General features: G+C 39.6%; 2 protein-coding genes across 2 annotated transcripts; both read left to right on the plus strand.

Annotated features, from left to right (window-relative positions):
- The first annotated feature begins 7,250 nt into the window (after positions 1–7,250).
- On the plus strand, positions 7,251–15,851 carry pnpt1 (polyribonucleotide nucleotidyltransferase 1). Its single transcript, XM_079363250.1, has 28 exons — positions 7,251–7,527; positions 7,781–7,841; positions 8,372–8,446; positions 8,646–8,751; positions 8,869–8,918; positions 9,037–9,100; positions 9,189–9,236; positions 9,378–9,491; positions 10,159–10,345; positions 10,559–10,610; positions 10,947–11,004; positions 11,150–11,246; positions 11,335–11,437; positions 11,869–11,939; positions 12,129–12,165; positions 12,255–12,321; positions 12,459–12,548; positions 12,706–12,759; positions 13,020–13,129; positions 13,266–13,337; positions 13,766–13,829; positions 13,941–14,024; positions 14,277–14,360; positions 14,516–14,622; positions 14,724–14,779; positions 15,067–15,145; positions 15,236–15,283; positions 15,376–15,851. The coding sequence occupies exons 1-28, from the start codon at positions 7,409–7,411 to the stop codon at positions 15,529–15,531; spliced, it is 2,313 nt and encodes a 770-aa protein (XP_079219376.1). The 5' UTR covers positions 7,251–7,408; the 3' UTR covers positions 15,532–15,851.
- A 639-nt stretch (positions 15,852–16,490) lies between these two features.
- ppp4r3b (protein phosphatase 4, regulatory subunit 3B) lies at positions 16,491–27,230 on the plus strand. Its single transcript, XM_079362235.1, has 16 exons — positions 16,491–16,980; positions 17,524–17,579; positions 17,895–17,993; positions 18,159–18,785; positions 19,490–19,567; positions 19,932–20,048; positions 20,140–20,256; positions 20,863–20,994; positions 22,441–22,540; positions 22,625–22,666; positions 22,924–23,082; positions 23,236–23,405; positions 23,481–23,620; positions 23,712–23,860; positions 23,961–24,091; positions 24,949–27,230. Exons 1-16 carry the CDS (start codon positions 16,839–16,841, stop codon positions 25,051–25,053), a joined length of 2,364 nt encoding a protein of 787 aa, XP_079218361.1. The 5' UTR covers positions 16,491–16,838; the 3' UTR covers positions 25,054–27,230.
- Positions 27,231–27,565: the final 335 nt, after the last annotated feature.

Raw genomic sequence — 27,565 nt, forward strand, 5'->3', positions numbered from 1 at the left:
TCATGTGCATCTCCCTCCGCCTCCTTGCTCTGAAAGAAAAATAGGGCACCGCTTAAAGCATGGCTCTATACATTTCTTTAAAAGTCCCAGGGTCAATGATGGTTGTAAGAAAGCAATACATTGCTTCAGGAATCATGATCAAATTACGTTATGAAATGTACATAAATAAGTGAAATTGTAGCCTATATGAATCTCAGTTGTAGCCATAATGTAATTCATTTGTAATGGCATGCTCAGAAGAAAATAGTCGTTATTTTAAACGTCGATATGGGGAAATACTGGGGGTTCATACAAAGGCCTATCTTTGTTTTCATTTACTGCATTTGATACAGTAGAAGTGCAGAAACTCATGTAGGTTGCTGACACCTGGTGGGTATGTACAAAGAGACTATAGTGTACATTTGCAGTATAGGCTTAATAATTAGTCTGTGAGCTTTGTACAAATAAAAGAATAAAAATGTTACTGAACTATCACACAAATTGCGTGTAGGTCTGTATGAAATGTTATGAAATGCTTTTATTATAATCATTTTTAATGAATTTTCCAATTTATCATCACATAGTTTGGATCAAATCACCAAACAGTTCATAACAATATTTGACAATTCATTGAATAGTTGATAACCTATTGATTCAATATTACAGTCTTAAGCATTATATGACATCCTATGACATAGCAGGAAAAGTCTAAAATTCAGAATATTATTGGGCTATACAAAAGAATCAGGCCTACTGAGTTGAGACTAGAGCTGAGAAAAAAATCAATGTATCCGTTGGCAGAAATTCAATGCAACTGTTTAGTTTGAATTTATTTAAATGCATATACTCTATTAATTTGTGACTTCCAATCTTCTGAGATTTTACGGACCAAACAATAAATCAAGAATTAAGCTGACCGATTTATAGTCGGAAAATAACCAGTTGTCTTAAAAAGTCTTTTAAATATGTATCCTAAATGTAAAAGACAAATGTTCGAACCAACTGAACTTATAATGTTGAATAACAGCTTGCTGGAAGAGGAAAAATGGAAATGAAACTGATGAAAAAAAAGTATAAACTGGATCAGATAATGAAATTCAGATTATCCCTGAAATGACCACTTCTTTTAAACTCACAGAATTTCTTTCTTGCTGGTTCTGCGCTTAGACAATGAACAAATTATACATCCTGATCTGCACTCTTTCACTAAAGGTAGAAAACACCCAATCAACAACTGATGAATGGTTCTGATGGTGTGAATGGGAAGCACAGGCCACAGAGCTAATTAAAAACACAATTGATTTGGGAACTGGCGACCTGGGTCACCTCTCCAGTTAGAGTGAATATATTCTTGTTAGTGAGGAAAAGGCACATTTCAGCAAAAGCAGCAGCTCTCTTGGGTAAGCAGAGACTCTTATTTGCATTTACCATAACGGTCGCTGTGGTTGGTGCTCTGGCTTGAGGCAATACAGTATGAGATCCTGAATAGACCTGTTGTGTCTTGTTCTCCTCAAAACACGTTTAACGTGAGATCAGTGCGTGCATAAGGAGGTAACAGCACATATATCAGTCTCTTCAAATGCAAGGTTTTCCAGAAATGGCTGTTTAAAACAATCACACTATATAAAGGGATGTCAATTTATTTTTAGTGTAATACCTATGTTTCATGTTGATACTGATTATCACATTTTGCATTAACATAAAGGCTCAGTTTGGGCAAAATACCTTTAGGAGGTAAACATTGGTACTAGCCCCTCCTTTTTAATGTTTGAATACAATATCTGACAAAACCTTGTGTCACCCGTCTGTACAGTTACCATTCTGGTTTTGAAAAGATCTGACATGATAATACTGCCAAAATAAGATTTCAAGACTGTACCCTCATTACTTAAGAAAAGAATGTGAATATATATATATAACAAGTTAGGTTTTGGTGGCAATGTCACATCATATCTTTCAGGCACCTTATTCACTTTTTTATATCTAACTATATTTATTTATATAAAATATTATATGTTTCATTTTAAGATAGCTTGCATAAACTGAAACGAGCCATTAGGCACTATAATATAAACGAGAAAGAGGATATTTTCAACTGAAGCAATTCTCCATAACAAACATTTGCAAATGTGCAACTTTGTAAAAGTGTTGCAAAATTAGCATAGTTTGATTTAAAACTCAGCTAACTTGCCTCCTCAGGGTCATGTGTGAGTGTTTTTATTCATTTAGATTACCTTGGTCTGTCAATGCAAGCAAACAACATCACTTCCACATATCATGACATCTTCAGTTGAATGGTGCTGAATTTTTCTTTTTTTTTTGATTCAGATGCATACGCATGACAAATTTTAAGTTATTCTCTTTTACTTCGAGGCTACGGCAGGAGCTTTTATAAGCAAAAAGTTTGACAACAAAAAATTGTTCATGTTATAAATAACTAAAAATGACTGACTTCATCAGAGAATAGGTATCTTCTGTTGAACTATGCTGCTCAGAATAAGACATTTATTAAGATTTTTGTTGTCTGGGAATTTTTATCCATTGTATACAGTTGTCACAACCTCAATCAATTTCTGCCATAAACGCCTCTTGAAAATCAGTTAAGTTGATATTACCTTAATGATGTGAGATATAAGGATGATTTGCTTCCAAATTTACTTGAGATCAAATCACCTCAGCAGTCGATTTAACAGTGACACAGAGAATAAAACCCTTTCATGGCTCATGTCTCACCTGTTACCAACGCAGCAGTTCAAACACTATTTTGTTCTGCACAATTACTGTGGGGGATTAGGTTGATATTTTGTATAGGTCTGTGTGCTCATTGTTAGTGCTTACTTTGCTGGCGTCGGATTCATTAACCTTGGATTGAAATTGTCACTCCTGCCTGCCTCATTATTCATCTATTATTCATGATGCATTTAATAAGTTTTCAGTCACAAAGCAGCATCCACCTCCACCTAATGACTCAGTGCTTGTAACAGCATTCCTCACACAAACACACATACACACTCAAAGCACTCAAAAGTACCTACCACCCGCCTCTTTTGGCTCAAACGCTACAGAACCAGCATACACATGGAAATGTGTCCTTATCTAGCCCTGGGTTAAAACATTTCCACTGGCTCCCTCTTTTAAATCCACAATGGAAAAAAAAAAGAAATTCTATCTCTCAGCAACTGGGTATCTTTGCAGTTCTTTATTACTTTTCTTACAGGGGGATTGCAGTTTCCTGTTAGTAATTTCTTTGGAATTTACAAGTCACCACAAACATTTTCGTTTGCCGCTGTGCTGATCATTTGTGACCTTGAATGCAGGGTGGGCTGACTAACACGAGAGAATAGTTGGACCAGATATCATTTTCTCTTTCCTGAAGTAACAGAACATTGCTTATCTAAAAAACGCAATCGTCATTACATTATAGGGGAAGTCAATAAAGATGTTATATTTACGTGACCTCTTCAGAGAAAAATTCCTCTGCAAAAGGTATTATTTGGAAAGCATTTTACCAACAGGAAGTAGTTATGTTGAACTTAAAATATTTTCAGAATTTGTTAAAATTTTGACAGGAACGTTTTTATACGAAGTCCAGTCTGTGTTATGTCACACTGACCCAGAAATTGACTTTTTAAAAAGGTTCAGAATAGAATCACAACAATTTCTAAATGCATCATTACTATAATTGATTATTTCTTATACTAATGTGGTTATTAGGTAAACCTAGTACCCAAATGAGTTCTTGGCAAAGTGGAAAGTGTTTTGGGTTTGGTCAGATGGACTTTTTTGTAATTTGATTTTTTTTTTCTTTTTCAGAATGGTGAGATGATCTCATAAAACTCCATGAAAGCAAACAAAGCACATCACCAATGACATAGAGCAAGGGTGTCAAACTCCAGTCCTGGAGGGCCGGCTTCCTCAGACTGTTTGATGTCTCCCTGCTCGGACGCAGCTGAATCCAATGAGTGACTCGTTATCAGGCTTCTGCAGAGCTTGATGACAACACATTGGTTTAAAGTAGGTGTGTTAGAGCAGGGAGACATCTAAAAATCTGAGGAAGCTGGCCCTCCAGGACTGGAGTTTGACACTTGTGACATAGAGTAACAAACCTGCCTCTTTAGATTGACAAAATAATTCAAAGGTGTGACCTCCATCTTCACAGTGTAGGTCACTCTGACCGTCCACTTTGTCTCTGTCACTGTCCATCCTGTGGTGCTGCTATAGGAAATCAATTTGAATATATCCACCCTGAATGATTAAGACCCCTGTGGCTGAGTCAAGGCCTCATTGCATGACATTAGGCAATAAATGTGTTAGTGTGTGATTCTGATGCATCCATTAATTCTTAATTAATAAAGGGTTTTCGTGAATGAGACATAGAAAAGCATTCAATGTTTCTCCATTAAAACAATGCAATTCTCTTTCACAACTAAGACACTTAGATGTGGTAGGGCTAAAATTATTTCTACTGACAAACTAATATTGTCTTGTTTTTTATGAGCTTTCAACTTTGGTTTTCATGTCATCTAAATTTCATCCATATTAGATTTGTCTAGACCTTTCAGTGCTTTATCTTGATGTTTTAACCCAATATGGGTCACAGTGGGGTTTGAGATTCTCAAGATTCTCTAATGACTACTCTGGATTCAAGCCTCGAGACTAAAAAGTAATCAAGTTTTTGCACTCTAGGCCTGAAGACTTTAAATCACTCCATCAGCCCCCCTGTGTGAGAGGGGTTTTAGATCAACAACTCTGTAAGGAATCAATGTTTAGAAGTAATCACTGTGTTTGTTTCAGGAAATAATTTATTGATGGACCAAAAGAAAGAGTGGGCTTGAGTCAAAGCTATACGCAAAATGTTCTTCCATCTAAAATATGCCTTTAAGTAGGTGTAAATAGGAGGTGTACGCTGTAATTTGTTTCCAATTATGCCAGGGGGAAAAAAGAAAATCAAGAGAGGAATGTGCTTAAGTTGAGTACTTAAACGTGCTTTGTCTCTTTAAATTTTAAAGAGTTTCTTTAAGACTGTTTTCTGACCCAGGACCAGTGGAAACTCATACTGCTATACAGACTCATATACTGTACATTTTGTGCTGTCTCTTCCGTCGAGTTGATTTTCTTGTAACTCAAGTTGCTGCTAGAGCCCTTTCCATCCACAGTGGGATAAGTAGTTCTCATTGCAGAATTAGAACTGCATTATTGTTTGGGTAGGCCATCCTCTCCCACTGTATTCTAGGCCTTGCAACACAACTATGAGCTGGTCTATACCTGCGCCAGCCCTTACAATAGGTTTTTTTTTAAAGATAAGTTTTAGTCTATTCTTGAAAGTACAGAGTGTGTCTGCCTCCTGGACCCTGAAGTAACTAAAGTACAACAAGCAGGCCTGTATTTTGGGAGTGTAATGTTCTCGACGGGTATAACGGCAAAAATAATTCTTTAAGCTTTTTAAGTGAGAAGAAGGATTTTAAATTCTATTCTTGATTTTATAGGAAGCCAGAGCAGAGAAGACAACAGTAATGTGGTTCCCCCCCTTTACTAGTTCTAGCCAGTACACAAGCTGCAGCGTTTTGGACGAGCTAAGAGCCTTTAGAGATTTACTAGAGCACCTTGATAAAAGAGAATTACAGTAATCCAACCTGGAGGTAACAAATGCTGAACTAGATCTGCCTGATCTTTGATTACTTATATTATCAAGGTGAAAATAAGCTGTCCTTTGCAAGGCTATCATATATGTGTCACACAATAAACAGATTAAATGAAAAATACAAAACACTTCTGGATGTTCAATGTCCATCTTATCCCAAACATCTCACTGTACTCCAGTCAATGTAGTCAGCACATACTACGTATGCGTATATGTTACAAACGGTATGCACTGACACATGTTCTCTCCATCAAGTCAGATCCATTGGGATTCCATTCTGAAGTAGAAACTTAGAAAAAAGACAATCACAAGGTTGTTATTTCCTGCATTAGGCTAACTTGTTGCGATACAGGATGAGTGAAACTTTTCTTTTTTGCTGTTATTATTCTCTCTCTCTGTGTCAGCCAACTCTCTCTCTCTCTCTCTCTCTCTCTCTCTCTCTCTCTCTCTCTCTCTCTCTCCCTCTCTCTCTCTCTCTCTCTCTCTCTCCCTAATTTTAGGTTGTGGTAGTTAATACTGTGGGCTATTATTTGGTATAATAATAAAAAAGCTCATCATCTTTGTCTTTTTGTCCTGGGTTGAATGTTCCCCTCTGACAAAACAACTGTCCCCAGCCTGGTCCCCAAAGTAAAAGTGGTCTAGATCTGCCACTGCTCTGCCATAGAAACAAGAATACTGGTAGAAACCTCTGTAATAATAGGAATGTGTAGTGCTTGGGTTTTTGTTTTCCAGTGTTGTGAAATCTTGTTATTGCTCCCTGTAATTAGCAAGATTGTGTTTGTGTGTCATTGTGCCTGTTTGTGTGTGTACCCAAGTGCGTGCATGTGAGAAAGTATTCCAGAGTGTTAGAGGTGCTGTTAACACTCATCGGTTGCCATAACAACTGCAGCAGGCTCACTGATGGAGAGTAGGTTCACTGACTGTAAAGCTTACCCAAAAGAGTCCAGAATGGGAAGGTCACTCATTTCCAGAGAGTTTTATTCTGACACACAAGATCATATTGGAACACTGAGTGACTATTTTGACCCATATAAAACAGCATATATAGTTATCATAACTTCATGTTTTTTTTCTATTTACTTAGCATTAACTGTAATATGTTGTGTTTTTACTGTACATTTTTGGACAGTGCAAAAAAAGGCAAATGTGTTAACAAAAAAATCTATTCTATTTTAATGACAGGGAGTTGGTCGATTAATGCAGCCTTAGACTTATTATGAGCTGAAAGATGACTTTTGTGATACAAACCTGACACCTAGCGGTCATGTCTTGAAGTTGCATATAATGCTGCTGTTTAACCTGACTGATCTGAATGAAGCTTTATAAGGCTGACATTTTAATGTGTAAAATGTTTCTTTATTCGTGAGCAGTAATTCATTATTTTTATCTTTAAAAATTGTTCTTGTGAAATGACAAACACTAACATCCAAAACGAGACGTTCAGAGATGAGATGATTCATTATTTACTAAAAAGATGGGGTGAACTGAAGATGGAAGAAAAAAAACGTGAACATTTAAATCCAGATTTATAGGAGAAGATGCTACATGCTACAAAATAATAATACTTCATGATAAAATTATTTCCTCTGGCATGATTTGAGCTTCATGTCGGATGATACAAACATTCCTGATGTTACGCGTTTCCTCAGTCGGGCCAATCACACAGCGAGGCACTGCGACGTCATTCCGTATGCGTAACGAACTGTCATGGAAGCCCCCACGCGCAAATCTAAATTGTAAAGGCTCTAACTGTACCCTGTCTTGTTTTGTTTATCGTGGTCTTTAGAAATGAGGTATTTGCTCCGACTGGGGCATTCGTTTGCCCGCCTTCATGTCCGTCTTAGTCACCAAAGTGTTTACGGCAGCCACACTAATCCACGAAGCCTGGGAGTGGACCTTGGGGAAAAGTAAGTTGACTTTCCCAATTTCCATTCACTCTGTTTAATAACTGTAGACGAGAGAGTAAAATAATGTTACTATGCTATGGTGCCATGTTTGCTGCTCACTGTGTTTTAGTTGTATATTAATCCTATTCATTTAGCTCTGTCCAAGATAAAGAACAGCTAACTTGGACACCCAGGACACGGTGGTCATTGCATGTAATGATGACTTTAGTTTAGCAGCTGAGACTCTTATCATGTGTTCTTGTTGGTTTTGCAGGAAGCTTGAGATCTCTTCGGGGAGGTTTGCTAGATTTGCTGATGGATCTGCTGTAGTACAGGTACTAAAAACATGTCGAAAGTTTGATCAAACAGGTGCTTGGAACAGCCCAGTCCTCCCTTCATAGATGATATGTAGCATGTTTTGATAAATCTTGGAAAAGATCCCTCTCTTCAGCACATCCTGGGACCATTCCCAAATTTCCTATAAAAGAGCTCTACTATTTTGTGAAAACCTTGTAAATTAAGTTTTTAACTGGATTGTTATCTGATGGGTCTTCAACAAGAGAGATAGACAAGGGATTTGTATTTAGTTGCATCCACAAAGCGTGTACCGGTAAGTATACTTATAGAAAGCCCTTGGCCCTTTCTTCATTAAAGATTGTTCAAACATATTTGTGAAGGTTTATAGTCATTTTTTTGAGTAATTCTTAAATAAAAAAGGTTATCAGACAGATTCCACATTGAGTAATAGTACTTGTGTTAATTAAAGATGGATATAGCTAACATCTTCTTGGATCTCCCCTTCTGACAATGTTTTTTAGTCCCAAATGCTATGAGTGACTGTTTTTGTCTGATTCCCTCCTTGAAGCTGGGAGAGACCTCTGTGATGGTGACTGCTGTGAGCAAGACAAAACCTTCTCCGTCACAGTTCATGCCTCTCGTGGTACGTTTTCTACCATAACATTAAAACCACACTCATCTTTTCTTCTTGACAGGAGGAGTGAACAGATTATGGATTATTCTTTATAAATCCTCCCTCTTATGAATGATATAATTCAAGGTGGATTTTTCTTAAGTCTTGGAGCATCTTTGTGACATATTTCTGGATCATCGTGTGTACAAATGTTGACTTTGATCGACAGGTGGATTACAGACAGAAAGCAGCTGCTGCAGGCCGAATCCCCACTAACTATTTGAGGCGAGAGCTTGGCACCACAGACAATGAAATCCTCACCAGCAGACTTATCGGTGAGTTGATAAGCATGTGTCTTGTGATGTATATATGTTTTCAGTGTTGCAGGTATGTACGCTGATGGCGTGCTGTGCATGCTTTGAATCACAGTTTTTCACATGTTTGTTTCACAGACAGGTCGATAAGACCGCTGTTCCCTTCTGGTTACTTCTATGATACTCAGGTCAGTTCAGATTGAAACTGTTTTCACTAGTTTCTACTGAAGCTATAGTTTTGCTTTCTTTTCCTCATCAACAAAAGATGATGTTGACGTGAATCTGTCTGTAACACTTTGTGTGAAGATCCTTTGTAACCTGCTGGCAGTTGATGGTGTCAATGATCCAGATGTGCTGGCTATAAATGCAGGTGAGTTTATTCCCAGCCGAACACAAGTTTTTCAAAGTGAAAAATATTTTTAGAGTCTTGGCTGAAACAATATTTTCTTCCATCAAAGCTTCTGCTGCCCTGGCCCTGTCTGACATCCCGTGGAATGGACCAATAGGTGAGGATATATTCATGACTATTGTGTTGTTACACATATTGACCTGAAAATGCTGGTTATATTCTGTGTTTGTTTAAATTATATTCGGGTAAATGATAGCAAGTTTGTTTAAGTCTATCTTGGGACTACTTTTTTTTTCAGGAGCTGTACGTATGGGCATGGTCAATGAAGAGTTGGTGGTAAATCCCACCAGGGCAGAGATGACTGCCAGCAGTCTGAACCTGATTCTGGCTGGAGGCCCCAGTAGTCAAGTGGGTAAGTTAAAAACAACAATATGACCTTCAGGAGAAGGTCACACCGCCAGCATCACTGTTACTATGATGTAATAATAAGTGAACATTATGAGTTTAAGTTATAAATGTCATCAAATCGAATGTATGATTTTTTTTTTTTTTTACTGTTAAATCAGCAGAACAGGACAACTCTCCTGGACTTCAGCTGCTCATATGGATGCCATTGTTCAGGGGGAAATAGTACATGTTTGTAGTTGCTCCCCATGTGATGGACAAGTCATTATTTAAATTGTAATGTGCATAATGTTGTTTTTTTAAATAAACTTGCAAGAAATACAGTATGTGATGTCAAACACATGATCAGCCTGTGTTGTTACAATTACAACATTATAAACATGAGTTTAACACCTTCTTACAGGCCAGAGTGGTAACATGATGATACCCATTATATCACATTGCTGAAAATGACATTTTATTACATTTTGACAAGTCGTTGCTTTTTGTTAGATCATTATTTCATGTGTGAGGACAAGCTAGGTAGCAGAGATCGAGCAGCGTTTAAGTGCAGCTTGCTTTGGTGTAAATGACAAAATAGATTCGCTCAGCGTCTCCGACTTTCAAGGATCAGTGCCACGGGTTCTGTTGAGTCACTCCGCACTTTGTTTCCTCTTCTTCTCCTCTTCTGTCAGTGATGATCGAGGCGTCAGCGGAGAACATGCTGCAGCAGGACTTTTGCCATGCAGTGAAGGTGGGAGTGAAACACACCCAGCAGATCATACTGGCCATCCAGCAGCTGGTTCGTGAACAGAAGGTCACCAAGCGCACTCCGGTCAAGATCTTCTCAGCCCCAACTGACATGGTGGAATATGTTAAAAAGTAAGCCTAGTCATTAATGTGACACAAACAAACAAGCTGTCAGAGATGTTTGTCTTCAATCAAAACTGACTGTTTATGAGAAACAAGTATTATTGGGATTACCTGTAGAATGAGAGATCTTTATACAGAGAATATGAGGTTAAATTGTCAATAATATAGTACCAAAACATGTAGGTGATAGCTATAAATTGCTTTTCGTTTTCTTGCGTACAGAATAGCTTCTGGAAAGATCTATGATGTTTTCACGGATTACAACCACGATAAGGTAAAAATAACAATTGTCCTCCGAATGTCGATGAATGTCAAGGTGAAGTGTGTGTGTGTGTGTGTGTGTGTGTGTGTGTGTGTGTGTGTGTGTGTGTGTGTGTGTGTGTGTGTGTGTGTGTGTGTGTGTGTGTGTGTGTGTGTGTGTGTGTGTGTGTGTGTGTGTGTGTGTGTGTGTGTGTGTGTGTGTGTGTGTGTGTGTGTGTGTGTGTGTGTGTGTGTGTGTGTGTGTGTGTGTGTGTGTGTGTGTGTGTGTGTGATGTTCTCTCCTCTGTGTATTTTAGAAGATAGCCTCCTCTCTTAATAAGCGTAATCATCTTATCAAACGTTGTCTTAGATTTCAAGGGATGAAGCTGTCAACAAAGTTCGACTAGAAACTGAAGAGGACCTCAAAGGTAGATCTTGTCCTCATTGTATGTTTAGTGGAACTGGTGAGCTGTTTGCACAACAATGTATTTAGATTGATACAGAACGGATTCTGCAGACCAAATATGTGTTCCTATGTGTCAGCTCAGCTGTCTTAATATCGCCCATCTGCAGAACGATTTCCCCAGGCTGAACCATTTGAAGTTATTGAGTCCTTCAACACTGTGAGCAAAGAAATCTTCCGCAATTTAATTCTGAATGAATATAAGAGGTAAGAGCTGTCCACGGTGAACTCTATGTGTATTCCAATGTCACATGATTTACCTTTGTAATTGATACTATATTTGTATTTCCTGTAGGTGTGATGGGAGGGAGTTGACTGCTTTAAGGAACATTTCTTGCGATGTGGACCTTTTTAAACCTCTGCACGGCTCAGCTCTGTTCCAGAGAGGACAAACACAGGTGGGTATGGGACAACATTTTTTTTTTTACTGAAGCCTTTCCACGTATCTGCGTTCTTTGAAGAGGAAAGAAAAAAAGTAAACCATTGTGTTGAATTCTATGGCTGAGAAACTGTTGAGCTTACTACGGTTTGCTTCTGAAGTTTTGAAAGATCAAATAAAAAAGCAGGATGGTGACCGATGAGGTCATTTGTTCTGGAATCAGATTCTCACTGCGATGAAGCAACTTTGGCTCAGTTCAGACCTTTATTGTTCCCGGATGGGAAATTTGATTGACACCAGTGGACAAAAACACATTAAATAAAGAGACAATCTGAAGAAATGCAACCAAGAAAAAGAAAAGTGTAACTGTTTGTTAAAAATAAAAATAGAATGTTATCATCAGCTTTTAATACTTGAAGCTCATTCTTTGCCCTCTTTCTTTCCCTGCAGGTATTGTCCAGTGTCACATTTGATTCATTGGAATCCAGTGTTAAAGCAGACATCATCACCACAGCTCTAAGGTAATAGGATCCCTCTTTTTAAACATTAAACCAGTGAACGTTATCAGGACGGCTCAGATCATGTTGACACTTACTTCTAACGTGTATTAAACCACCTACACCTGTGTATGATGTGCCAGTCAGTGCTCACTGGATAACGTGTGCCTTTTAAAATGATTAAAAACAACAATTTCATAATTTTTACTGCAGTGGCGTAAAGGACAAAAACTTCATGCTTCATTATGAAGTGAGTAAAATCCGGATTTCATTTTTCCAATTAAATGTATGATGTGTTTTATTTTTTATTTTGAACTTAAAAATGCCTTTTACTTACAGTTCCCTCCATATGCAACCAATGAGATTGGAAAAATGGGAGGCATCAACAGGAGAGAGCTTGGACATGGTTTGTGTTAACACTTATATATATATATAATATTAATGTAATCCCTGTCAAACACTTGTACCTGTGAAGAACCTTATTGACGAAGATCTGTTTGCCGGTGTGGCTTGTGTGTTTTTTCTTGTTTTTTTTCTTCCAAGGGGCCCTGGCTGAGAAAGCTCTGAGACCAGTCATTCCGAAAGATTTCCCTTTCACTATCAGGGTCACGGCCGAGGTGCTGGAGTCAAACGGTGAGAGTGGTGACACAGCTTTTGTGGTGGAAAAAAAATGAAACGCAGGAAAGGTGTTTGATGTCTGACAAGATGTGTCAGGCAGGAACATGAAGGAATAAAGTCTGAAAAGCCTTTCCCCCCTCTCTCCCTGTTCCGCCCCCTTTTCTCCACACAGGATCCTCGTCCATGGCTTCAGCATGTGGAGGCAGCCTTGCTCTAATGGATGCAGGTACATTAGCATCGAAGGATTACATTAAGTAGCTTTAGGACAGTTCATCTCTGTCGTAGAATTTTGGTTGTTTATTGATTTTGATTTGCTCTAATTCTGAAGCCAGAGTTCAGCTCTTTTTATGAGCTAACATTTATTATAAATTGGTGCAATACAAAAGAATTGATTGATTGATACTTGGCTGTGTTCTGCTTCAGCGTGTCTGTTTACATTGAAGGAGTTGTCTGATAAGCTGTAACTAATAAGTCTGTGTCTCCCAGGGGTTCCCATCACTTCTGCTGTGGCAGGAGTAGCAGTTGGTCTCATTTCCAAAGCGGACTCAGGGAAACCCACAGAGATCCAGGACTACAGACTACTTACTGATATTCTGGTGCGTGATGAATGTAGTAATAATAGATGGTATCTATAGTAGACCCTTCTATCAATATTAAGTGGACCAAATCGTGTTTTTGCCCCTACCTAATGTCGTGGCGTTGATTTGGAGCTGATTTTTATTTTCTCAACAGGGAATCGAGGACTATCTTGGAGACATGGACTTCAAGATGGCAGGAACAAACAAAGGCATCACTGCTTTACAGGTACTGTGGGGAAAAAAATTAAGCAAATCATCCTTAAAAAGATTTCAGATTTTCATGGAAAATTCCACCTTGACACGTTTCTGTGTTTAGTACAGTATATAGAATTTGATGAATTATGAAACAACGTAAAAAGGACTTTTTTATATTACTACATTATAAAAAAGTACAAAAAACTACATTTTGGATTTAACCTAACCTTTGGCTTATTTTAGGTACTGCCATGCACTGTTGAATAGTCATTATTATATATGATTACATTACACACTGGCCAAACAAAATAATCATCTACAGAGTTTATTTTTTATGACCCTCTTTACAAGTACTAGTTGTGCATACAGCCAAACTCACCAGTATCACAGCTCTGCTCCCAAAGCTATTCTCAGTTCCTTTTGTCCGTATTTAAACACCTCTTTTTCTTTAACCTCCAGGCCGACGTGAAGATACCAGGTTTGCCTTTGAAGGTGGTCATGGAGGCCATCCAACAGGCCACAGGTACAGTGAGCCGAATTGGCAGTGGAAGCGACTATTTTTGAAATACTGAAAGAAGTGTGTAGAAAGTGTTGTTGCATGAATAACCTTTGATTCTTTAATGTAACTTTCTAGTGGCCAAGAGGGAGATCTTGAGCATTATGAACAAACGTATAGCAGAACCCAGAAAGACAAGGAAAGAAAATGGACCTGTTGTTGGTAAGTATTGTGTTGGCACATATATTAGTGTATTTGCATTTAAAAGAAAAAGGACATTTACGTTTGTGTTCTGTACTTTTGCGTGCTCTTGGCCCAAACATCCTGCACAGTCAGTTGATGGCAGAATACTGCCATCAACTATTTGATACTCAATGCAAACCCTACAATAGGTCTAAACATCATTAAGGTGACTCCTGAGCTCAATTCTTTGGTTCATTAATTACTCCCTGTTTGTGTTATAATGTGTTTCAGAAAATATCCGTGTGCCTGTTTCAAAACGAGCCCGCTTTGTTGGTCCAGGGGGATACAACCTTCGCAGACTACAAGCTCAAACAGGTGAAACGTAGTATTAAGATCAAATCTAACTGAATCAAAAGTCAACTTCATGAATGAAGAGGAAGTTATTCCTCTCCTCATCTGTTATGCTATACAAACTCCTGAACAGAAAGTTCACACTTTTTTTTCTCTTCTTTTTGCTCTGTCTGATGAAGGCGTGACAATTAATCAGGTGGATGAGGAGACTTTTTCCGTGTTCGCACCAACTCCAGGAGCCATGCATGAAGCCCAAGACTTCATCGGTGAAATCTGCAAGGACGATGTGAGTCTCCACCGCTTACAGGAGCCTTTTTAAAATCTGTGTAAACTTGGCTTTGTGTGTGCAATATGTTAACTAACATACATGGGTGGTTTCTGCTGCAGCAAGAACAGCAGCTGGAGTTCGGTGCTGTCTACACTGCCACCATCACTGAGATCAGGTAAACCAACACTCGTCAGTGTTGACTATAAAACAGTATTCAATACAAGTCATCAGCCCTCAGTTAAAACATTCTTCTCAGATTGTTGATATTGAAAATAAAAACTATTAGCACTCACAGACTGCCATTTGAAGGCAGAATAAGAACATCACTGTTCATAAAGGGTAAAGGGCGTCATTACTGCAGAACTTCGCCACAGCTCTGCAGGTTCAGTAAGCAGGTCCTGAAATCAAGTTACAGCAAGTTCAGATGTTCAGCTTTTTAAGTCTTTCTGGTTTTGTCTTTAGGGATATTGGTGTGATGGTAAAACTTTATCCCAACATGAGTGCTGTTCTGCTACACAACTCACAGCTGGATCACAAACGGGTCAGTAAATTTAGATCTACATATGGTTTTCCCATGTGCTCATGTTTCTTTGAGTCTGTCAACTGATTTCTTTCTATTTTCCTCTTTTAGATCAGACACCCAAGTGCTTTGGGTTTAGAGGTTGGACAGCAGATACAGGTATGTGTTAAAACTGCAAGCAGTCTTGTCAGAAGTAATCTCCCTCGTTTACCCTCAGGGCTTATTGTCTCTTTCTGGACTTGTGCCAACAGGTCAAGTACTTTGGACGGGACCCGACGGATGGCAGAATGAGACTTTCACGGAAGGTGCTCCAGTCTCCCGCTGCGACAGTCATCAAGACTATGAGTGACAAACAGAGCATCTCCATGGGCTCCAGCAACAGCCACACAACCACCTCTGATTTGTGAGACAAAAAAACAGGCCTTCACTTGTCTTTACCACCAAAGTGGACTCAAACTGAATAGATTTTTCTACAAACACTCCTGTGAGAAATCTATTAAATCAAGAGCATCAGAAGTTGTCACAGCATAAAGGAGCTGTACATGAGGAGCTCTCTCCCTGGACTTGTGGGTACAGATGGTGTTAAACTGCCCCGGAGTGAACTACAGCTCATCAACTACAGCCTCCTGCTGTCATCAGGCTTCACTGTATATACAGCGGACACTGATAGAATTACAAAACCTTGAATTAAGAATTAAAAACCCTTTTTATTTGTAAGAAACCCCTACTATTGTGTTCTGTTTCAGTTTTTTTCCCCAAAACACAGTCAGCTCCACAGTCGCATTGCAATCCATCAATGCTTTTCCTGTTCACATGGGTGCCATGTGTGAAAAAAACCCGTCTCGTATACAATTCGCTGTTCAATGTGCAAGTGATTTCTGTTGGCTACCACAATTAAGAAATTGAAGAAAAAAGTCAAAAATCTTTTTTTTTTTTTTATACAGTGTGAGTCCCTTTCAAAAAAGCTAAGTTTGTTTCTGGGTATAAATATTCAGCTTCATGGAAAAAATAATGATGAACCCAGGAAAAAAAAAAATAAATCCGGGACAAAATTTAGAGGAAAATGTGGTCCCACTAAGTTAACACTGCTTGACGGTAAAATGCTCTATGTGAAGTAGCTCTAAACAGTTTTCAGGGACCCATTTTTTCTTTAAAGTTAGTGTATTCAGCTTAGAAGATATATGTTTATCATAATAATTAATTATTTTACTTCTACAACGATCAAATTTCACTGCCAAATCTCCACTTTTAATGGCTCAGGCCTGTCTACTTCGTGTCATCAGCAGGCTTTTGCTATGACATTTGTAGCCTGAAGGAGGCGCGCTGCGGCTCTTTCATTGGATGACGCCGCTCGGAGGAGGAGACCGCGCGGCAGTTAGCGCTTGATTGACGTCGAGGAAGAAAAAGAACACAAGATCGGATTACAAGATGGCGGTGTGTGGACGTTAGCAGAGAAGGCCGTTAGAGTTGTTGTGTTCTCTGTGAATCTTCCTGTTTGATAAAAGGAGCTCCTGTTGAGTTGTTTGACTCCTTTAACGTAATGTGTGTATGAACTAGCCACCATTGGTGTACTGCTGTTGATAACTTTTACCCAGAAGTACGTGTTTTATAACATGCGGGTGGGAGAGAAGTTAACAGGTCGAAAACAGCAGACGGGTTGAGGTGATAGCTTGTTAGCTCGCCTGCTAGCCTGCTAGCTCGGACTCGGTTAACCATGTCGGACACTCGGCGGCGAGTCAAAGTTTACACGCTGAATGAAGACCGACAGTGGGACGATCGGGGCACTGGACACGTTTCGTCTACCTTTGTTGAACGGTTGAAGGGAATATCGTTATTAGTTCGTGCAGAATCTGACGGTAAGTTCTCGGTTAGCTTAGCCACATTTACGCTGCTAAAGGCTTTCATGCTGCCTCCTGGTTGTTCGGACTGAAGCCTTTAATTACCCGCTGTGTATACTTCGTTAACTTATGGGCCTTGCTTCACTGACTTTGCTGTGACATTTGGGGCCAATGATATCATGTTATTATACTATCAGTTTTGGCACTGTCTACAGAGAAAACGGTCAGTTATTTAATGGCTAATGCTAACAGGCTCGTTGCTTTAGCAGGCGAGGTGGTCTTAGCATGGGGGGCCCCTTCAAAGTCTCAAAACGTACTAACTTATTATTACTCAATAAACTAAATCATTATGTGGGCTTTTCAAATAATGAATTTAAAGGACTAGAGGTGAGTAATAATCTTTATTATTATCTTACCTTTGTGTATTTGAACTTTGTATTGTTCAACATTTTATGTTGTCTGTGATGTTTATTACACGTTAAATGACTGTCTCCTTCAAGAGTTATAATTTTTTTTTTTACAAAGTGAAAGGTTACTGCAGTTTTTGTGTTTTTTTTTTAGGATCACTATTATTGGAGTCGAAGATAAGTCCCAATACTGCATATCAGAAACAACAGGTAAGAGATCATCTAAAGGTCATGAACTTATCATGTTGGATTTGAAACCATCAGTACATTCGGAGTTAAATGTGTTGTTCTACTTGTTACACATGTGTTAAGTGTTTCTGGCCAATCACTGCAAAGCTGATGTAGTACACATAATAGAGGTCAGCATCTGTCTTACTCCTATAATAAACACTGAAAACCAACAATATCATTCATGATCAAGCAATCAATCTTTGTTTTAATGTCCCTGATCTTTCGTGCATCCAACCTTTCACTACGAGCCCTTTTTTGTGTGCACAGTTTGAGGTTTCTTTCTCCCTCTTTTAGGACACACTGATTGTTTGGTCGGAAGCAGATAATTATGACCTTGCCCTCAGTTTCCAGGAAAAGGCTGGCTGTGATGAGATCTGGGAGAAGATTTGCCAGGTACAGTCAACTGAGTTTCATCCAATTTAGCGTATTCTTTTAAAATACTTGTGTACTGGTGAGTACACGAGCTGGTGTGGAAATGTTGTCGATGCTATCACAAGAGGCAGTGTCTTGATACCTCTGTTTAAACAGTTTTCTTCATATATGCTAATCGTTTCCCAGGTTCAAGGCAAGGACCCTGCCCTGGACATCACCCAGGACCCCACTGATGAGTCAGAAGAGGACAGGGGCTTTGAGGAGATTCCAGAGACAAGTCACCTGGTAGAGCTCCCTCCTTGCGAATTAAGTCGTTTGGAGGAGATTGCAGATCTGGTTACCTCTGTCTTGTCGTCGCCAATCAGAAGGGAAAAACTGGCCCTGGCCCTGATGAGCGAGGGCTATATCAAGAAACTCCTGGGTCTTTTCAGAGTATGTGAGGACCTGGACAACAGGGAAGGTTTACATCACCTCTACGAGATTGTCCGAGGAGTCTTGTTTCTCAATAAAGCAGCACTTTTTGAGGTGATGTTTTCCGATGACTGTATCATGGATGTGGTGGGCTGCCTTGAGTATGACCCTGCTCTGGTTCAGCCTAAACGGCATCGGGAGTTTTTGACCAAGACGGCGAAGTTCAAGGAGGTGATCCCTATCACGGACTCTGAGCTACGACAGAAGATCCACCAAACGTATCGTGTCCAGTACATCCAGGACATCATCCTGCCCACACCGTCTGTGTTTGAAGAGAACTTTCTGTCCACGCTTACCTCCTTTATCTTCTTCAACAAAGTGGAGATTGTCAGTATGTTGCAGGTAAGAATCAACACTGCTTAACCTGCATTTTTGATGATGCTATACTTCACGAAGTCAGTGTGTAATGAGATTGATTTTTACTGTCAGTAAAACATGTTGCATCTGCAGTGTCCTCAGTTGGCATTCGGTTACCATTGACTGAAAATACTTTGATATGTGCAAGCCAACCTGTTGTCCCGTTGATTCCAGAATATAACGCGGCGCTTCCTCGATGACGGTCGAATAACAAATGCTTTGCAAGTGTTTAATGTGTTGATTTTCTTATGGCATGTAAAATGTTAAATTATGTGGAAAATTAATTTGTCTCACTAACATGGTACAGTCGTTTATCTTCAATAATTGGATGGATTGTGTTTAATATAATAAAAAAAACAATGTGTATGTATGCTCAGGAGACTCTTAAGTTTGTTTAACATAGTAAGTATCAAATATGAATAATAGGTTTTTCAGTAGACAAGTGAAGTTCTATTTCATTGCTTCGAATTCCATTTTTATACTGAGCTATTGAAAGAAAGTAGTTCATAAAAAATCATTGTTAAAATAAAAAAGCTCACAGTATTTATTCCATGATGCTCATTGCTCTAAAACTTTTTACAAATTGTCCATGTATTTTACTATTCCCCTTTTGTTTGTGTGTATGTTTTTGTATTGTAGCCTCCTGATTTCTATTTGATTCATTTAATCCTGTTCTTCCCCTGCAACAGGAGGATGAAAAATTCCTTACAGAGGTCTTTGCACAGCTCACAGATGAAGCCACAGAGGACAGTAAAAGGAGGGAGCTTGTAAGTAAAACCATGTCAGTTCTCCTGGCAGGAGGCTGTGCTTAATGTGTTGGATGTTAGTGTGATACTTTCAGTCATTGTTGTGAGAAAAGAAATGCACTCAGTGTTACTGTCACTGCGAAATCTGTTCCTACTGTCTCTAGTGCCTTTTCCTTTCTTTCTTAAAGAAATATAATTAAAAACTCACCATTTAAGCTGACTGTTTTGTAGGGTTTTCGATAATGATTATTAAAGCTAAGTGCCTCCTTTGATTTGCGTGGCTTCGTAATGCTTTAGAATATTGTTTTTGTCATTTTCCTAACTGTTTGAATTACTGTATTTTAAATGCTGATCTGCAATTTTAATTTTTTGTCTTTTTCTTCAGGTAAACTTCGTCAAGGAATTCTGTGCTTTTTCACAAACCTTGCAGCCACAAAACAGGGACGCTTTCTTCAAAACATTGGCAAATCTAGGCATTCTACCGGCTCTCGAAATAGTCATGGTATGTTCTGGATATTGCATTACTTTGAATATCGTGTGTTTTGTGTGCCCATGTCCGTGTGCAGGTTTTTCACCTTTAGTTTCTCTTCTAGGGAATGGATGACCTGCAGGTGAGGGCGGCAGCTACGGACATCTTTTCTTACCTGGTGGAATTCAGCCCCTCCATGGTCAGGGAGTTTGTGATGCAGGAGCCACAGCAGACCGACGACGTAAGAAGCCAACGGAGAATTCTTACACTGTGCACGTCGAAGGATTTCATTCCTCATTTATTGCTGTGAATTACTTGCTGCTGTCCCAAACGTATCTTTATTCAGCTTTGTGAATTCATGTGCTTGTCTTAATCAGTACTCTTTGCTGATTAATTAACTATCTAATGGATCTATGCTTACTCTTGTCTCGGACATATGCAACACAGTAAAATGTCAATCATAATTTGATGGCCAAGAGACCTACAACTGTCAGAGAACCATTTAGGTATTGATTGATTTCATCTACTGGTCATCAATGAAGTCCAGACATTGACACCAAATACTGTTCAGAGAAGTTTTGTGTAGTTAAGGATCTTCCAGGCCGCAATCCAAGATTCAGTTTATTTGTGATGTTCCTTCTGTCTGCAACTTTGTGTTTTTTTTCTGCTGCCCGTCTTGACCAGGTCTCTCTGTAAATCGACCTTCTTAATCTCAATGGGACCAACCTGGTTAAATAAATGCATAAAAAATAAATGTATCTGCACACGTGTGTAAAGAAGTAAGATTGTGAGACAATGGGATAGAAACGTCATCAGTGACTGCATCTTCTTCTATGTGTCTTCTCAGGATGTGTTGCTGATAAATGTGGTGATCAAGCAGATGATCTGTGACTCGGACCCAGAGTTAGGAGGGGCCGTCCAGCTAATGGGTCTGCTCAGGACGCTCATCGACCCTGAGAACATGCTGGCTTCAACAAATGTGAGCAAACCCAACACGTGCAATTATTTAGAGCAAACTCGGCCTTAATTATGCAACCAATGCCAGACGCTTTGGTCTAAATCCAATTGAACATGGCAAGGATAGTGCATCGTAAATATTATTTCAGCCTTTGCTGACTTTGGTCAGAAGAGGGGAATCTGGGCCAAAATCGTCCAGATTGTCTGGTTGAGTGTACCTCGCTTTAGATGCTGCATCAGTTCTGTCTGTGCCTGAAAGATTCCATGGATGGTGTTGACCTATACATGCATTGTTCACAAGTCACAACAGAGTCTATTATTCAAGTCCCTTCTTTTTGTGATCTGTATGGATTATTAGTTATTATGTAGAGTTGAGGGAGGGAGTGTGTTGACTTTTAACAACAGCGTGAGCGGTGCACTTTGCTGTTTGTTGATGATAGTGTCTCAACAGAAATGGTCTGTTTTGTTTTTTTTTTTACAGCAATTTAGAGACGGACCGGACATTAACTTTTAGAACCATCTTTTGCTTGTTTCTAGAATTTGTTGGTCTGTCATACCTGGAAAATGCCGTTACAGCTGTTGAAATCTGACCGTGGTGCTCTCTGCAGATATAGTGTTAGGAGTGTCACACTTGCTAGGGCCAGGGAAGTAAAGCACAGTCAAACAAACTGGACTGTGTGTCCACACTGTGGCTGAAAGCCATGAAGGAGGGATTGAAATCCATTCGACATATTCATACTTTTAGCTGATTAAAGTTGAGTTTCTGTCCTGCACTTGTTGCCTTCTGTGTCCCATTGACAGAACACTGTCTCTGAACAACAATGAACATGACGTGTTTGCAAAGCGTGTTAGTTCAACAAGCAGGAGCAGACCCAGCCTATTGTGACTGGGGGGGCCCAGCCCGAACTTGTACAGGGGGGACATGACGCTTGTGTTCATACACAAAAAGGCTCATTAATTACACTTGTTAACAAATGCTGCACATTTTTTATCCGTCTTATTTTGTTGATTATGTTTTGTTGATGATAAGTTCAAAGTTTTTCCTGCTTGTAATATTTTGATTGAATGATAGTGTAGGGTGTTTCTTAGACGTTGTAAATAACTTGCAGTAGCGGGTCTATGAACTTAAACAATGATATTAAGGCCTTGTACTAAGATAGGACTCTTTCCCTACAGCACAGCATGATAAGGAGAGAGAAGCTGTATGTTTGATGAACACTTTCTCTCAACTTTTTTTTGTAGTTTTTCACAAAAGGCAGTTAAGATAATTCATCATTTAAGAGACGATGCCTTATTTTTTTCTATTACTATTGCTTTTGAAGAAAATCTGATTTTACCTGAGTAGTTTCCAGAATGACTTAAAGGAATGGTTACTGCAGCCCACAGTGCCACCAACTGAAGAACATAACACTTGTTTGTAAAAACATCAACACTGCTCATCAGCTCTTGTCGTTGGTTTCTCTTTTAGAAAACCGAGAAGACAGAATTCCTGAGTTTCTTCTACAAGTACTGCATGCATGTCCTGACGGCTCCTCTTCTGGCCAACACACACGACAAAAACTCAAAAGGTGAGCTGAAGACGGAGCCCTTTTGCAAACCGTTGAGTTTCAAACTCGAATAAATCCCTGATAAATCTACATTGTTGCTTTCAGATCTACAGGAGGGCTCCACTAAAATCAACCCGGTCTGTCCAGGTCAGTGAATTAAGCCTCCATCAAGTCGGCTGTCAAGAACTGTGCATGTCTGAGTTTTTATCCTGAAATCAGATAATGACATCACTTTTATATTTCTTCCTTTATTTAAACGACACACACTAGAAAAGACACCTTTGGCAGTGTCTTTTTTATGATTTGAAACAAAAAAAAAAAAAAAACTTTCAGTCCTCAGCTGTGTTGAATATGTAGAACGGTTGCATACATGTTTTGAAGAGACTTTCTTTTTTATCGGGTAGACAACTTCCAGACGGCTCAGCTGCTAGCACTGATCCTGGAGCTTCTGACCTTCTGTGTGGAGCACCACACCTACCACATCAAGACCTACATCATGAACAAAGACCTGCTCAGGAGAGTTCTGGTGCTAATGAACTCCAAACACACCTTTCTCGCCCTTTGTAAGTGTCCTATACACGAATGGTCACACTTCTTGTTTCCCTGTCTTTACCCCTTAATGGCTGTGCTACTTTCTTGTACTGTTAATCTATCCTAAAGGAAATGGTTTTTATTTAGTGAATTTTTCTGATTTATATTTTTTTTTTGTGTCCAAGGTGCCCTGCGTTTCATGCGCAGAATTATCGGTCTGAAAGATGAGTACTACAACAGATATATCATCAAAGGGAACCTGTTTGAGCCTGTCATCAATGCCCTGCTGGACAACGGCACTCGATACAACCTCCTCAACTCAGCCATCATAGAGCTCTTTGAGTTCATTAAAGTGGTGCGTAAATGAATCCAAGTGCACACATGTAAATAGAATTCTTGTGATTTTTGACGCCATGTCTCGTCGTTCCAGGAGGACATCAAGTCTCTGATTGCTCACATTATCGATAACTTCTACAAAGCACTTGAATCAATTGAGTACGTCCAGACTTTCAAGGGCCTGAAAGGAAGGTACGAGCAGGAAAAAGACCGTCAAAGTCAGAGACTCAATAGGTCAGTAAACCGAACACAAATGTGCTTTTTTTTTTTTGTATCTGATGTATTTGTGACGTTATTAAATTTTCCCTTTGTTGTTTCCCTGTAGATATCGCAGAGATGCGCGGTCGTTGGACGAGGATGAAGAATTGTGGTTCAACGACGACGAAGATGATGAAGATGGGGAGGCTGTCGAGAAAAGCCGCATGGAGGATGATTTCTCCGACAGCTACGGCAAGTACATGGAAGCCAAAAAAGGTACGCTGCTTTGTTTTGACTGAGTGTGTCTTCATTAAGCTCCCTTCCCAGGACTGGGACACCCCTTCAGCTTGGATCTTTATGGTCTTTGTTCCTGCAGGAGCTGCCAATGGTGCCAGTAATAATGGGAAAGCCGCTGCCATCCCGCCTGCCTCACCAGCCGTCACTCCAAACAACAGTTCGACTTCCTCCGTCAAAACGGTCGCTCTTCCTGCCACACCAGTAGTGAAGGTGAGATGCCTCAGCGTAATCAAGCAATTCTTTTAAACCCAGTAATGGCAGCCACTTTTAAGTCATCATCACCGCTCTTGTACTGTTCATGAAAAAAACATTTGGTTTGTAATCTTGTTTTTATAGGATGACTGAAAGGTAACTGTTAGTAAACAACAGAAACTAATGTTCCACGTTAAGTTTGGCTGCTTTCTCTTGGGTCAGGCTCTCCTTAAATACAGCAGCCTGATGTCAGTAACACACTTCACTGCTTAATAAATAAATAACCTCTGGAATTAAGTATGGGTAAAAGCATACCATAATTAGGAACAATATATGTATAAAAAAATATATTATATATATATATATATATTATATTTTTTTTTTTTTTTTTTAAGTGCAATTTCGATTGTCTCATGTCGTGTGTTTTGTTGGTCATAGTGGATGACTCCATCTCACTGCCTGCAAATCACAATTGCCCTTACTGTTGCAAATAAAGTGGCAAAAGTGTTTTTAATGTTTTAAATTTTAAAACCTCTGTCATCATGCTGGACCTGAGTCCAAAACTAAGGTGAAGTTCATAATCTTTCAATTTAAATGCAGGCGTGTCCCGTCCTAATGGTCAAGATGAATCTATAGCGTAACTGCAAACCATGCATTTTATGTTAAGTATGAGAACTTCACTGTATTACATGTCAAAAGTTCAGGCGGAGCTATTACAGTAGTGTCAAATGAGCAACCATCATTGAGTGGATCAAATGTATCTCACCCAGAGCCGTAAACTAATTCTGTCATGTTTGCGTTTGTTACATTATACATGCTTGATGATCGGGTGTTGTTTTTGATCTCGAGTTTGCTTCTCTTCCCTTTTCTGTCAGACCGCTCTGGTTGGTTTGGTAGACTACCCCGACGACGAGGATGAAGAGGAAGAAGATGAGGAGGAAGAGCAGTCACCCAGAAAGCGGCCTCGCCTGAGCTCTTAAAGGCTAACTGTCCTCTGATTGGTCAACGCGGAGGGACAATATGTCCTTACTTATCCTCCTCCCTCTGGTTGTCTCATGCATCCTCAGCCTGCTTGTGCCACCTGTCGGTCTCACAGAGGAGACCGCACAAAGACGAGCTCCCACCTCACTCAGTCCCTCCTCATCTTTGCTCCTCTTTTCTCCCTCAGTGAAGGAGATGGAGAGCTTCTCTTTTTGAAAGGAAGACGGGTCAGTCTGCTCCTTCAGCCAGATGATTTTACCCCCTTTTTTCTCTGACTGTCTCCTCTTGGAGATAACAAATTCTCCTTTCTTTCTCCTGAGGAGAAACTCATTGACCCTTTTTAAACTCATTCCTCCTCGTTAACTCTCCTCTCTTTGTTTGATCGACTTCGAAGCAAAAATTCTCCTCTTCATCCTCGCTCGTATGTATCAACCAGAGAGGCTGCAGAGGTTGAATAACAGTGCCAAGGGGGTTCCCAACTCTGCCCTGTTGCTATAGCAACAGTAGTGGGGAAGCTGCGGTACTACAGCAGCCCCACAGGATCCCTTACTTGTACTCGTTTTGAACTCTCCTCTCCATCCGTCTCCAATCGGAACCAATGAGCTCCAGAGAACGAGGGAGCCAGAACACAACCAGCCAGCGTATGAACTGTTGAGGGGGGCCAGTCAGGCTAGCAGGACTAGCCGCCATAGTGATAGTAAAAGCTTGACTGGCTGAAGTAGTGTGTGCGCGCGCTGCCCCGCCACAGAACTGCTCACTGCAGTCGGGGATACAGGCAGCGTAGAGGAATCAAAAAAAACAAAACATTGAGAGACAAGGGAGGTGACAAAATGTACCAGGATGACAATTCAGCAGTATCGTGGCTTAGATCCAGAGGAGCAGGACTCAATCCTTCAGAAGCCATGGTGTCAGTTCGACCAAGGCTCACACAACACAAACCGTGTCTCACACATCGGACTGCGTTAGCCAGAACTCCTGTATTTCATGGCTTTGTTAAAGATTACTGTACAGATGTTTGTTTTTTTTTCTTTTTAATCATTCGCCCCTGATCTGATTTTGAAAGGGGATGCAGACACCTTCCTGTGTATTTTTATCGTTGCACAAAAGGTGGGGGTCACTATTCACCCTTTCAGTCCAGTTCATTTGATTCAATGTAAAATGCAGAGAAGCTGCAAATGCTGGTTTAAATATAACATTAAAACTGCAGTTATGTCCTTTTTGCAGCCAACGGTGAGAGGATATCTGGATTTCTATTTCAGTGGATTTAAGAAGTTAGTGGCTTCATTCAAATACACATCTAGCCCTTTTTTTTTTTTTTTTTTTTTGTGACCACGTGAACAACCTGAGCAGTTGGCTTGCTTCAGAATAGATGTAGTGCTCTCTATTGTTTCGGGAGGTCCAGCTCCTCCCTCCGCTCACACAGATCTCAGGTTCAGAGTTCAATAGGCACCAGAAACGAAACAAAAAAGCTCCCCATCTTGACTGTGCATACATCCAACATTTAGTATTCGATGGAGAATTATTGCTTTGAGTTAATAGGGAGCTTGAAGTGCCAGTGTAAGGGTCCTGAATGTTCAACACCATGTGATCCATTTCAAAAATATTCAGCTTTCTTTCACAGTTTGTCTAACTTCTAGTTTTCTCTGGCCTATCCACAAAATGTCCTTGAATGACATTTTTTTTAAAGGGTGAAGTTTTTTTTTAATGAGTAATTTACGCAAACAACAAGCAGTGCTATTTTTAAAAAAAAATATCAAAATCCGAGACAACGCAGGTTTGATGAAGGTCGACAGTCGTGAGACATTTCAGTGTCTGCTTGAACATTTCTCCTGTTGTGTCCGCTTTTCTGGTCACACCAATCGCTCTCTGAGAATCTGAGGAAGGGGAGTCAAATTTAGCTTCAAGGAAAAACCTGCGTGATCACACAGATGGTCTGAGTTACACCACAGGCAAGCAGCATCAGAGCACAAATTAGACAGTTATTTCCAACTTGCATTTCAGGATGTACATGAGCAGTGAATTGTCTTTCTTACAGTCTGTAAGCGTTACCCAAACAATATGAGTTTTTGCTCTCCCTCGAAGAATTTGTACCAAGTGCATTTACTACCACTATCCATTCTTAACATTTGTATGAGTTTATTTGATATTTGAAATTAAATGTGACCCTGACTTTGAACTTTTGAATCCAGCTTTGTTTTAATTTGTCCGATGTTTCGATAAGACCAACACAGTCCAGATGTTTGTATTTCTTTAATCAGCCAAACTATGGAAGACGGCAGTAAGGGGTAATGTACCTGAGGACCATTAGTGTGAATTATAGGCTGCTGTCTTTGCATTGATTAGTTCCTTCTGTTATCTGTAAAACAAGGAACAGTGTACCAGGATTTGGTGACGAAACATGACACATGCACAGTATTTTGTCCTTTCAGAAGTCTTCTTTATACAATGAGGACACAAGGTAATAAACCCGGCTTTTATTTATTTTTTTGCTTTTTTTTAAACCACTGAGAC

This window comes from Symphodus melops (genome assembly GCF_947650265.1).
Source record: "Symphodus melops genome assembly, chromosome: 15".
NCBI lineage: Eukaryota > Metazoa > Chordata > Actinopteri > Labriformes > Labridae > Symphodus > Symphodus melops.

Excerpts from the sequence above, each read along its gene's own strand:
- pnpt1 (XM_079363250.1), top strand. The coding sequence starts at position 7,409 with ATGAGGTATTTGCTCCGACTGGGGCATTCGTTTGCCCGCCTTCATGTC. Across the intron at positions 7,842-8,371 it reads ATGGATCTGCTGTAGTACAG|CTGGGAGAGACCTCTGTGAT; the intron begins GTACTAAAAACA and ends CCCTCCTTGAAG. Across the intron at positions 15,284-15,375 it reads AGGTTGGACAGCAGATACAG|GTCAAGTACTTTGGACGGGA; the intron begins GTATGTGTTAAA and ends TTGTGCCAACAG.
- ppp4r3b (XM_079362235.1), top strand. The coding sequence starts at position 16,839 with ATGTCGGACACTCGGCGGCGAGTCAAAGTTTACACGCTGAATGAAGAC. Across the intron at positions 19,568-19,931 it reads ACAGTAAAAGGAGGGAGCTT|GTAAACTTCGTCAAGGAATT; the intron begins GTAAGTAAAACC and ends CTTTTTCTTCAG. Across the intron at positions 24,092-24,948 it reads CTGCCACACCAGTAGTGAAG|ACCGCTCTGGTTGGTTTGGT; the intron begins GTGAGATGCCTC and ends CTTTTCTGTCAG.